This window comes from Quercus suber, unplaced genomic scaffold (assembly GCF_002906115.3).
Source record: "Quercus suber isolate HL8 unplaced genomic scaffold, Cork oak 2.0 scaffold_111, whole genome shotgun sequence".
Classification (NCBI taxonomy): domain Eukaryota; kingdom Viridiplantae; phylum Streptophyta; class Magnoliopsida; order Fagales; family Fagaceae; genus Quercus; species Quercus suber.
The window spans coordinates 899788-912325 of record NW_027069576.1 but is presented as its reverse complement, the minus strand read 5'-3'; the positions used below and the strand labels follow the sequence as shown (position 1 = coordinate 912325).

At 36.6% G+C, this 12538-nt stretch overlaps 1 protein-coding gene across 1 annotated transcript; it reads right to left on the bottom strand.

Annotated features, from left to right (window-relative positions):
- Positions 1-3156: 3156 nt before the first annotated feature.
- Positions 3157-4038, bottom strand: LOC136068358 (uncharacterized). The gene is made up of 2 exons (XM_065775411.1): positions 3511-4038; positions 3157-3393 (listed from the first exon to the last, which is right to left on the bottom strand). Exons 1-2 carry the CDS (start codon positions 4036-4038, stop codon positions 3157-3159), a joined length of 765 nt encoding a protein of 254 aa, XP_065631483.1.
- Between the last annotated feature and the right edge of the window lie 8500 nt (positions 4039-12538).

Sequence of the window (12538 nt, the reverse complement as noted above, 5' to 3'; positions counted from 1 at the left end):
ACAAATTCTCTCATGTAATTCCTCAAGGAGTAATTCGGTTGCTTCAAGATGTACACATAATAGGTATAGCCTTGAGAATGAGCGTTTGTATAGTTTCTGGTCCTCTAACAGCCAAAACCGAGAAGCCTTTCTCCGTATCTTATCAGCGTCTAACTTTTCTTCAGGTAAGGTATCTTCCTTCAAGAATAGTACCACAGGATCAATACAACTAGGCCCTGCTCTGACTTGGTGAACTTGGATCGTCTCTCTCTTTACCTCCACGGGTTTGTACAAATCCTCTACGAGGATAACCCAAGGCAGGTTCTGCGTTGAGGAGGTCCTAAGTGTGGCTAGGGAATCAGTATGTGTGTTTCCGCTTCTAGGATGTGCAACAAGTTGAAAGATTCGAACCCTGATTGCAGGTGTCTAAACTGACTCAAGTACCCCTGCATTCTTTCATCTTTCGCTTTGAATTTTCCTTTCACTTGGCCGACGACTAACCTTGAGTCCAAGAATTTCTCTACCACCTTTCCGCCCATTTTTTGAACTATGGTCATTCCCATCAACAGAGTTTCATATTCAGCCTCATTATTTGTAGCCGAGAAGTCCAGCCTCAATGACTTCTTAATAGTGATCTTCTCAAGGGATACCAGTACTAGCCCCACTCTAGAACCCTTCTGATTTGCTGCATCATCAACGGACACTTCCCAGGGTAAGGGACCTTATTGGGAGATCATGCCAACTGATTTTCCATCCATATTCTGTGTTGATGCTACTTCTTTTAATGGGGGTTCAGCGAACTCGACCACCAAATTTGCAAGAACCTGACCCTTGATAGAGGTTCGAGACATGTATTTGATGTATTTAAGTAGAAGCTGGGTGAGGACGACAACTGTATGTGCTTGGAAATAGTGAGGCAACTTTCATGTACCATGCACTATTCCTAAGATGGCTTTCTCTAGTGGTAGATAACGAACTTCGGCCTCATGTAGCAACTTGCTCACATAATAAACTGGCCGTTGTACGCTATGATCAACTCATATGAACACTAAACTTACAGCATAAGGGGCCATAGCGATATAGGCAAACAGGACCTCATCCGTTTCAGGACTAGATATGATAGGTGGCCGAGTTAGATATTCTTTAAGTTGCTGGAAAGCTAAGGCACACTTCTCGGTCCACTTAAACCCCTTCCACTTGTTAATCAGTAGGAAGAAAGGCCAGCACCTATCTGCTGACCGAGAGATAAATCGGTTTAAGGCCGTGGCCATTCTGGTCAGTTTTTGGACCTCTTTGGGATTCTGAGGTGGCTTTAAACTGCTAATAGCCTTGATTTGATCGGGATTGACCTCAATCCCCCTGTGGGTTACCATATAACCCAAGAATTTGCTTAATCCCATACCAAATGAGCACTTGGAAGCGTTTAAGCGCGACTTGTGTTTTCTAAGAACTTCAAAAATGTTTCCGAGATCTCTTATATGCTCAGATACCACTTTACTTTTCACTACCATGTCGTCTATGTAGACTTCAATACTTTTACCTAACTGTGGCTCAAACATCCTCGTCATCATCCTTTGGTAGGTAGATCCTGCATTTTCAAACCAAATGGCATCACCTTGTAGTGGTAATTCCCAATAGGGGTGACGAAAGTAGTCTTCTCCTGATCATCCAAGGCTAATGGTATTTGGTGATACTCTTGAAAGAAGTCTAGAAAACTCATCTGATGATGGCCTACAGTTGCATCCACTAGCTAATCTATTTTAGGCATAGGGAATGGATCTTTCGGGTAAGCCTCATTCAGGTTTGTGAAGTCTACACACACTCGTCATTTCCCGTCCTTCTTCTTGACCACCACAGTGTCAGCCAACCATTCAGGGTAGAAAACTTACTTGATCGCCCCTGGCCGTTTAAGCTTCATCACCTCGTCTCTGACAGCATCTACACGCTCTTTAGATGGGAAGCGATGTGGCTACTTTTTGGGAATAATGGCTAGGTTAACATTTAAATGATGGAAAATGAACTCCGGATTCACTCCCAGGACCTCAATAGTGTTCCATGCAAACACATCAATGTTTCTTCTGATGAATTCTACTAGTTTTTCCTTCTCTTGAGGAGGCAGTTGAGACCTGACCTAAAAGAATTTTTCCAAATCGTTACCAATAACAACCTTTACCAAGTCTTCACATTTTGCCTCATCGGCTAAATCATCAATGGGCAACGCCAGAAGTCTTAACTACTATAAATCCTTTTCAACATGGGCTGAGGTTTCGGCCTCGAGTTTATGCTGGATGACGGCCACTAAACATTGTCTAGCTATAAACTGATCTCCCAGTATCTCCTTAACCTGGCCTTCAGACGAATATTTAACCTTCTGGTGTAAAGTAGAAGAAACGGCTCCTAGTGTATGAAGCTAGGGTCTGGCCACAATTGTTGTGTATGGTAAATAAGCGTTCACAACGATGAAATCCACCTACACCACTTCTGAATCAGTTTACACAAGTAGTTTAATTTGGCCCTTTAGGGTGACAATCTTCCCATCAAAACTCACCAAAGGTGAACTGTAGGCGTTAGATCCTCAGGTTTGTTAGGGTACATTATCTCAACACTATTGCCTTGGTCCACCATTACCCTCTTCACATCATATCCCCCAATTCTGAGGGTAACCACCAAAGTTTCATTGTGAGGTTGGATGGTTCCGGTTTTATCCTCATCTGAGAATCCCAATACTGGTTGAATTTCCATTCTAGCCCTCTTCGACTCTTGATTAACATCCTCGGCGGATAGCCGAACCATGGACATTACTCTGGACGGGTAAGACCCGGTCCTCCCTGGTGCAGCGAAGATGACATTTATCATTCCCAAGGGAGGTCTTGAAGAATCATCTCCTCAAGATTCTGAATTTGCCTGGCCCCCCTGACCACCGGAGTGATGCAAGAGTTGTTTTAATTTACCTTCACGGAAAAGCTGGTCCAGGTGGTCCCACAGGCTCTTACACTCTTCTGTGGTGTGTCCATAATCTTGATGGTATTAGTAATAGAGGTTGTGGTTGCGCCTTGTAGGGTTTCCCACCATTTTATTTAGTCATTTAAAGAATTGTTCATTCTTAATCTTCTCCAGAACTTGATGCACCGACTCTTGGAACACGGCGTTAACTGCTTGAGGATTTGCCAATCTTGATTATCCAACAAAATCTTTCTGTGGTTTGTTGTTACTGTACCTATCCGACCTGAAATCTCTCATCTCTTGAGAGATAACCTTATCCTTTCCTTTTTCCTGCTGCTGATCTTCTTCAATTATTTTATACTTATCAATCTTGTCCATTAGTTGGCGCACACTGATGACAAATTTGCCAGTCAAAGATTTCCTCAAACTGTGCTCGGCTAGGAGGTCAAGCTTAAAAGTACTGATGGCCACCTCGTCAAAGTCACCATCTATCTCATTGAATATCTCTCAGTACCTATCCGAATATGTTTTTAGGGTCTCACCCTCTCGCATGTTTAAGGATAGTAGGGAAGCTAAGAGCTAAGGAACCTTGCGACAGGTGACAAAACGGGAACCAAATGCCTGGGTGAGCTCTTTGAAGGAACTTATAGAATCTGCTCTCAAGTTGTCGAACCATCTCATTGCAACTGGTCCTAGACTGGATGGGAAAACCTTACACATCAAGGCTTCGTCCTTGGAATGGACAACCATCCTCTGGTTGAAATGGCTCACGTGCTCTACAAGGTCTATTCGACCATTGTAGATGGTGAACGTTAGCTGATGAAAGCACCGAGGAAGTTTTGCCTCTTCAATCTTACGCGTGAAAGGTGACATAGAGATTTGGTTCAGGGTCTTGCTCATAGTATCATTTCCCACACCTCTATGTGACGGGCTTCGAAACCGCCGCTCACGATGATGCTCCTCTTCATAGGAGAAGGACTCGCTAGGTGGGGTTCGAGACCTCCGCTTGTTATTAATGTCCCTTTCGTCATCAGAAGAAACATCAGAGTTTAAAGAAGCTTGATTCCTTTTTGCATGGCGTAACTCTCTCTTTAATTGGTCAATCTCTAGTTGCATGTTCTTGTTGTTCTTTGCATGGAAAATATGGCTCCCCCCTCAAGGTTGACTCCTGTCAGTGTGTGTGGTGTGGACACTTCCTTCATGGTCGCCTTTCTGTTCAAGGTTAAGAAAAGGGTCACCGTGATGAGATCCTCTTGACTCTGCTTGTTATGGACTTGATTCTGCCATAGTTTAATCGTTGCGTTCACTATCACACAAGCTCTCCCCACAGACGGCACCAATTGTATGGACACAATTTGTGACCCAAGTCTAAAGATGAATGGGATGATGGCCCAGTGAACTCAATACAATAAATTTGTAGAGAGTGAGTTAAAGAGTTAGGCCCTAATGAATTTAATAACAGCTAGTATGGATTTAGAAGATGATCAAGTAAGAATAGGACACATAGGACTAGATAAATTCACCGTCCGATAAGATAATTCTAAGTATAAATCGATATAACAATTTACAAGTATAGTTTTGATTGCTCCAGTATTTCTTTTCCCTTTTTCTTTGATCCCTCTCTCGTGAAAGGTCTCTCATATTATATAGTTCCTCTCAAGCCATCTTAATCTTACATTTGTTGATCATCTAAACCTTCACTTGAATGCATGTCCCATCAGACGCCCTCTTTGACTTTCTGCGAATTGTGGTAGTTGAGACTGTATTGTTCAAGGGTCTTCTCCACATAAATGCGGCTAGAAAAATAGCTGTAATGCATTTAATGTAGTAATAGCAGTTTTTCCTTTAGATATTTCTGAGTTCTTATCATTCCTATACATGCATGGAACTCATCCTTATCGGGGAAGCCTCTTGATAGGTCACATAGGTTGCTGGAATATAGATTCAAACTGTATTCATCGTGTCCGAGGAGGAGTTACTCCTCGGACCATTCTCCATCCGTTCCTTCTTTATGAGACTTTCAATTTAGAACCTTTCAAGGTTATTTACCCCTCCTCGGACATTCTTACATCCTCAAACAAGGTCCAAGACTCAATATGCAATTTTGGGCCTTTATCCCATCAGTCATCTATATATATATATATATATATAATAGGTAAAACTTAGAGAAAATCTAATTAGATTCTACAATTGAAGTCTAATTTTGCATCATGTGTCCTAAATTATTTATTTTTAGAGAGAGTCTTATTTCCTAATTTTGGAATCAAATGTGGAACCATATCATAAATATCCCTTCCAATGAGTTATTGTGTACAAAAACCAAAGAGTCTATAATTAATGAACATAAAAATACTTAAAAAATTGACAATTTAGATTTTCTACCAAATAATATTCTTACAAGATTTTTAAAGAGTTAAAAAAAAAAAAAAAAAACTTATAAGAATGACCATCAATAATATCTAAATTATATATGTAAAAATTATACTATGTATCTTAATGTGTATTTTTAAAGTATATCCATGCATATGCATGGAGTTACAAGCTAGTATAGATTCATAGCCAAAGCTTAGAGAAAATTTAATTAAATTTTAATTGGATTCTCAATTTAGTGCCACATATCTCATTTAATTTTTAATTTTGTGCCAAGTGAATTATTGAGCATAAAAATTTAAAAGTTCAAATTCAATTAAATTCTAAATTAAATTTCAATTGAAGTCCAATTTTCCGCCACATGTCCATCTTAGTTTTCAATTTGTGTGACATGTGAATTATTGGGTGCAAAAACCAAAGAATGTAAAACCAATTAAATTCTAAACCATACATACATATATATATATATATATGATGAGAAATCGTTACATATTTTAGAAATGTGTGATTTTTTTAAAAAGAAAGTATAAGCTAATACCATATATGATTTGAAACTCTCCTAAAAAAAATGTATAATTTGATTCATATAGTTGTGATTATTTTTAATTTTACCCATGCATATGCACGGGGCTACACACTAGTCTAAATATATATATATATATAGGCAAAACTGAGAGAAAATCCAATTAAGTTCTAAATTGGATTCCAATTATTGTCTAATTTTGCGTCACGTGTCCTTTTTTTTTTCTTTTTTTTTTGTTCTAGGTGAGTTAATGAGGTGCAAAATATGAAGAGTCTAATATAAATAAATTTTCAAAAAACCAATAAAAAAGAGAGTAAACTCATGTGTATATCCAAAAGAATAAAAAAAAAATGAGAGAGAGAGAGAGAGAGAGAGAGAGTACAATTTGAATCCGTATATGTGTGTAATTATAATTTTTTTAATTGTATCATGCATATGCACAAGTTATGTACTAGTATATATATAAAAGTAGAGACCTCATACGAGAATACATGAGATACTGCCATGTAGTGCTCTAATTTTACATTTAGCCTTTTTTTTTTAATCTCTTTTCCTTTTTTTTACCTTTACCCAAAAGTTCACATAAACTTATTTTTACTATTCTTTCATTAATCTCGTTAATTGCCTAAGTTTACACCACACATTGCTCTCTTCTTTACGTCTTTTAACATACCTACCGTTTTATTATTAAATACAAAAGAAAAAAAAAGACTAATAATAATAACTAACCAAATAAGGCCCTAGGAAGAGATAGAGAGATACAAAAATGTTATGGATTGTTAAATGAAATGTACTGTTTCACTATTACCAAAATAAAAGGCCTAAAATCGACAAAGCGTTTGTAAGAGAGAGAAAGAGGAATTTGAGGGTTTCCACGTTTGTTATATTGGTCTCCCACCACCATTAAGCCGTCGAAACCCCTACAAGTTTTTTTTTTTTTTTCTTTTTCTCTTTTTAAATTAGGGGCTCAAATATGATTAGGTTTGAGTAATTCGGGTAGATAGTTTTTGTTTTAGGTATATAAGTAGAGAGAATGTTTGATACGCAATATAAAGCCATATTCTATCATGGTTTTAAATCATCTATAAGACACATGCATACACCCTTATTCAATATAAGAAAGCAAATACTTCATGTGAGAGATTATGGAGCTTGTTAGAGTAATTTTTTATTTAACTTTTCACCTTACCTTTATGGTGGGTCTTTTTGAGATTTTGGGCTGGGCTACCTCCTGCCATACTACAGCCCAAAGTTTCTAGGTAGGAGAGTTAGGACCAGTCCAATTGCAACTCACCTTGAACCGGCTTGTGCGCAAACTAAAGCCCCTTTGTTGAAACTATGGTCACATGCCCATGACAGATGAAACTATTACAAAAAAGTTACGGTAGGCAAGTATAATATAACAACAATAAAGGATAAGTGCTTACTGTTAGTCAAAACAAGCCAAGAATTCCCAATTAAAGAAAAGAGCAGCACAACAATATAAAACGCATTATAAGAAGAAATGATAATAATAATAATAAAAGAAAAGGTAACACCGATAATCAATAAGATTAAAGGAGAAAAAGTTAGTCTGCCGTACATAGTTGTTTTACGGAGCTAAGACCAAAGAGGGAACCACTTCCTTAATGTGGATAACCTCACAGGAATGTCCTGTTGTAGAAATTACTCACTTTGAGGAGATGGGCCTAAGTGGCTTATGCCCAAGAAATCCTTAATAAAAGGTAGGCTTTTAGAGGAAGGGAAGGGATTAGCCTATTGGTGCATGCCTGCTATTACACTCTCGCCTACTCTCTGTTTTTCTTTCTCACTGTTTTCCTTTTCTAGGTTTTGTTACTTTGCTTTTCCACTCTTTTCTTTTTAGTTCTTGCTCGTGTGATGTTTTTCTGGTGTTGTGGTGATGTGATTGTTGTAATGTTGTGTTACTATGCACGGTAGAGGCTCCTTATATACTACCTATTATGACTGGTTTTTACCATTTTACCCCTTAACCACTTTTGTCTGGGTGTGGGTGTTCTTCCAGACCACCCACTAGTCTGTCAGCTACCCAGCCACTACCACTTACCTGTGTTAGCCGTGCCATATCCCATTACCAAACAAAGAAATCTATTTTTTTTTGCTTGTTCACCGTGGCATTTCCATCTGGATAAGGGTGGGCATTCTCTCTCACTATCCCTTATGGCATGCACCTAGTGATTCCAACTCATTTTTCCTTCTTTTGGGTAGTATGTCATCCAAGTAGGACATTTCCCCCAAAGAGTTTGAGTAGGAACCTCAGAATAGGCTCCCCCTTCTTCCGACTGCCACACCATACCCTCTCTTACCTCCGACCCATGGCCCACCACTCCTGTATTGGCTAGGTACAGGTTGGTGGTGCCTTAGTCTTATGTGTGCTCCACTTCCGTATGTGTCCAAAGCTTGTCTGCTGCTCATGCGTTTATCATGGCCTAAAGGCCCGTTTGTGCGTTTTGTTGCTCATTCTTGACCTCTTGTGGCATGAACAAGTTTCTAAGCCTTCATTCTTTATAACTCAATTTCTTCATGGGCTGGGCCTTGCCTAATTGTGGGCTTTTCTCTCTTTAACCCATTCTTTGCTCATTCTGTAGACTTGTTAGCATTTTTGTCATGCCATTTTGTTATTCCTACTGTGGTATTACTTGGTTTGTGCTTGTTGGGCCTCTTTTCGATGCTTTCCCTTTTACTTAATTACAGTGGCCCAGTATTATTATTGGGTTTGCATTCATGCTACTTCAAGCCTTCTTGACCCATTCCATTGCTCACGGGCTTCCTTGGCCCATTTCTTCCTCCTTGGGCATCCTCGCCCCTTTTTCTTTCCTGGGGCTTCCTCGACCCATTCTAATATTGCATTTCCATGGGTTTTTGCTAAGTCTTTTGGGCTTTCTCGGCCCAATTACCTCATCTTTTACTTTTGGGGTTGATGGGCTTCCCATCAACCCCTTACTCACTTGATTCATTGCTTTGGGCCTCTTTGGCCCATTCTTGCTTGCTTTCTATCTCATATAATGCTCATGAGTTTACTACTTCTTTCTTTGGCCTCCTCTGGGCCTGTTGCTTCCTCTGAGGCCCATTTATTATTTTCTAGGCCTATGATTCATTATTCTTGTCATTCTGGTTTAATGGTTTTTCTCCCAATTTACTAACTCTTTTCTTCCCATACTTTTGGGCTTCTTCTTACTATTGGGCTTTTCTGCCAACATGAGCATCAACAACCTTCTTTTCAAATTTTTGGATTATAATAAAATTCTATTAGTAGAATGTTACTATTTTCACTGAGTGTTTAACCTACCACTATCATACTTCAATAACATAAATGTGAAATCATAGATTTTCTATGGTATTTCCATAAGCCAACTAAACATTAACATGATATTACAAAAATTTTCTACTAACTTCAATGCATTGAAGAAACAAAAATTATGATTAAACAAACAATCAACTTATTACTTACACTTTCCTTATAAATAAAAAAATAAATAAATAATTATTAGTTACACTACATAATAACTAATTTCTAATTTATATGACATTTACTCTATAGTCTAAATTCTTCATCCCCTTAATTTTGTATTGCATAATTAATTTAACAAAAACCTCTTCATATTATTGCAACACTAGTTTATGTTATTACTTTAAAATATTTTGAATGTTTTATAGAATTTTCTCACATAGCAGCTTACAGCATTATTCATGCATACAAACTCATTGCTAGTTTATAATAGTTGGAGTGTCATATTTATAAATTTATATAAGTTGGTATTTATCTACTACGCTATATATATATATATATAATATGAGTATTCTACTATTATCAAAAAGTGTATATATATAATCTCTCATATGTGGCATGTGTATGAATCTCTCTTCTTCTTCTTTCTTTTTTATATTTTTATTTTTTTACTAAGTGTGTATGAATTTCATATGCATGTAATGTAAGAAATAACCCTCTTCTCTTTCTATGCCGGTGTTATCCTATCTTAGCTCCTTTACCTATTGATCTAAGGAACTGAAAATCCATAATTGGTTTTTCAATAGAAAAAGGGAAGGGTGTGTTTTTCAATCATTACATACACACACACACACATATATATATATATGTTGCATAAAATAATTTCTCGTTTTTTATATAAGATTTGGCTTTAAAAAATGTTGCACGTGTGCAAGGGTACTTGATCTTTGAATCGGTGGTCTCCTATTTAGGGGACGATATCTTACATCTTATGCACAATTGGAGCTGTATGTGTCTTTCCTTTGGTATTCAAGGAGACTTCACATGTTCACATATGTGGATGTCACAACTCACACGTATATCATGTGCATTGTACATGTAAAAATTTCAACTTTTGCACATGAACTTGGCTTAATTTAATTTAGCAATCAAAAAAGAAAGAAGAGAAAGGTGGGTGTTCCACCTAAAGGAGTCTCTTTTCGCAATTTAGGGGGTCATGTTTAGTGCCTATAAATTTATAATGATAGTGATATAATATATATGAGCCTACCTCTCAAGATGAACCAAAGAAAGTGCAAGAAATAGTACTGACAGGACATCTTTTGCTAAATGTGTATCCTAGTGGTCCTTTGAACCAGCTTGGTGGTGTTTTTTTTTTTTTTTTCAAATTAAGAAATATGGGTATGCCACCTTAATGTGATAAAAAGGGGCTGACCTTTTCTACACTACATTTCCCAAATACAGGACCTAAAGCCTGCTGGGCTATTGCCAATTGGAGAGTTGCCAAAAAAAAGATATCCTTTTTCAACAGGAGTGTTATCATTGGATTTGCTGAAATCCTGGCAAATAGACAATATTAAATTATTATGGGCTGTACACAGCTACTCTTTTTTGCCCACATGAGTTTTCCTTTCCGCAATTAAATTATGGTGGGTTTTTTTGGATTCATTTATTTAGTTAAAATTAAATTTTTTTTTAAGTATTATAGATAAAAGTAAAAATTAGTTAAAATAATACAATGAAACTTATAAATAGTAATAAAAATAAGTTGAATAGTAAAATAAATTATTATGAGCTATTATCATTGCATTTGCTAGATAAAAATAAAAATTAGCTGAAATAGTACAGTGCGATCTATGAATAATACCAAAAAATATAGTGAGACCCATGAATAATAGCAAAAATAAGCTGAATAATAAAATAAGTTAACAAAAATAATCTTTGCGAAACGAACACTGTATATGTTTTTTTGGGAGGAAGAGTAAGCTATACGTGGGTTTTTTTTTTTTTTTTTTGTCTAGATAAAAAAAGAGAATTTTGGTGTGGACTCGTCAATCTCAATTCTTAGGTTATGTAATGGTAAGAATGATATCACATTTATCATTGAGGCCTTAATTAGACTATCATAGTGAGCACAACATATTCGTTGAAGTAACACTGCTAAATCACTAAACTCCTGCCCAATATCATGTAAAGCAATATCCAGTTCCGGACCGAATGTTTTCCCTCTTCAAATTGGATGAATAGATTTCTAATAACCTCAAACTCTAGAGCTTTTAGTTTTTATTGTGATTGAATAATGCTCATATTTTTTACATTCCTAAATTTGGCTCAAATGATATGGTTAAGGGATATATGACTTTGGTTTAAGTACTAATATTTTCCCCATCATAAATCAAAGAATAAAAATTCTTTATCACAAAATAAGTGTCCCATTTTATATTCCACCAATCACATTATGCTACATCTTGTTTTTATTCCTTATAAAGTAACCAAAGTTGTGATTGAATAATGCTTATATTTTTTACATTCCTAAATTTGGCTCAAATGATATGGTTAAGGGATATATGACTTTGGTTTAAGTACTAATATTTCCCCATCATAAATCAAAGAATAAAAATTCTTTATCACAAAATAAGTGTCCCACTTTATATTCCACCAATCACATTATGCTACATCTTGTTTTTATTCCTTATAAAGTAACCAAAGTTTAAGACAAGGGAAAAAAATTTTAATTGATGGTGTGGCATTGGTGGAACATAAAGTGGGATAAGAGATTTTTATTCTTAGCCAAAATACTCTTAAGAGAGAGTCCAAATCTTCTGTCCCACTTTTCCTACTCCACTCTATACTCCACCAATAAATACTTACCACGTACTCACATAATTAATTAAATATTATTATTAATTAATAACTGTAATATTAAAAAGTCAATAATAATAGTATTTAATTAATTAAGTGAGCACGTGGCAAATATTTATTGGTGGAGTATAGAGTGGAGCAGAAAAAGTGAGACAGAAGATTTGGACTCATCATAGTGAGCACAACATATTCGTTGAAGTAACACTGCTAAATCACTAAACTCCTGCCCAATATCATGTAAAGCAATACAAGAGCTTTGCAATCACACGAAGTTGTGTGGGGGTGTTGTTGCATTCACTATAAAATGGCATAGAGGCCTATGTTAGGTCATTCTCAGTCAATGGTGGCTAATGAGGACGAAGAGTCAGTCAACATTAAACAATATCTTCAGCTTAGGTTGATTGCTCCCCTCATCATTTAGGCATGCTTAGTGAACACTTTCATGTGGCGTTTGGTACGGAGTAATGTTTTAGGATTTCTAGAAATGTTTAAAAATTCTCATGTTTGGTTACAAATCACGCTAGAGAATCAGATACCAAGAGAATCTAGATTCCCCCTTTAAACCTCTTTCAGGAGGAATGTGGATTCTTTTTAAAACATGTGGGTATCTAGAT

Excerpts from the sequence above, each read along its gene's own strand:
- LOC136068358 (XM_065775411.1), bottom strand. The coding sequence starts at position 4,038 with ATGCAACTAGAGATTGACCAATTAAAGAGAGAGTTACGCCATGCAAAA. Across the intron at positions 3,394-3,510 it reads GTTTTGTCACCTGTCGCAAG|GTGGCCATCAGTACTTTTAA; the intron begins GTTCCTTAGCTC and ends GACTTTGACGAG.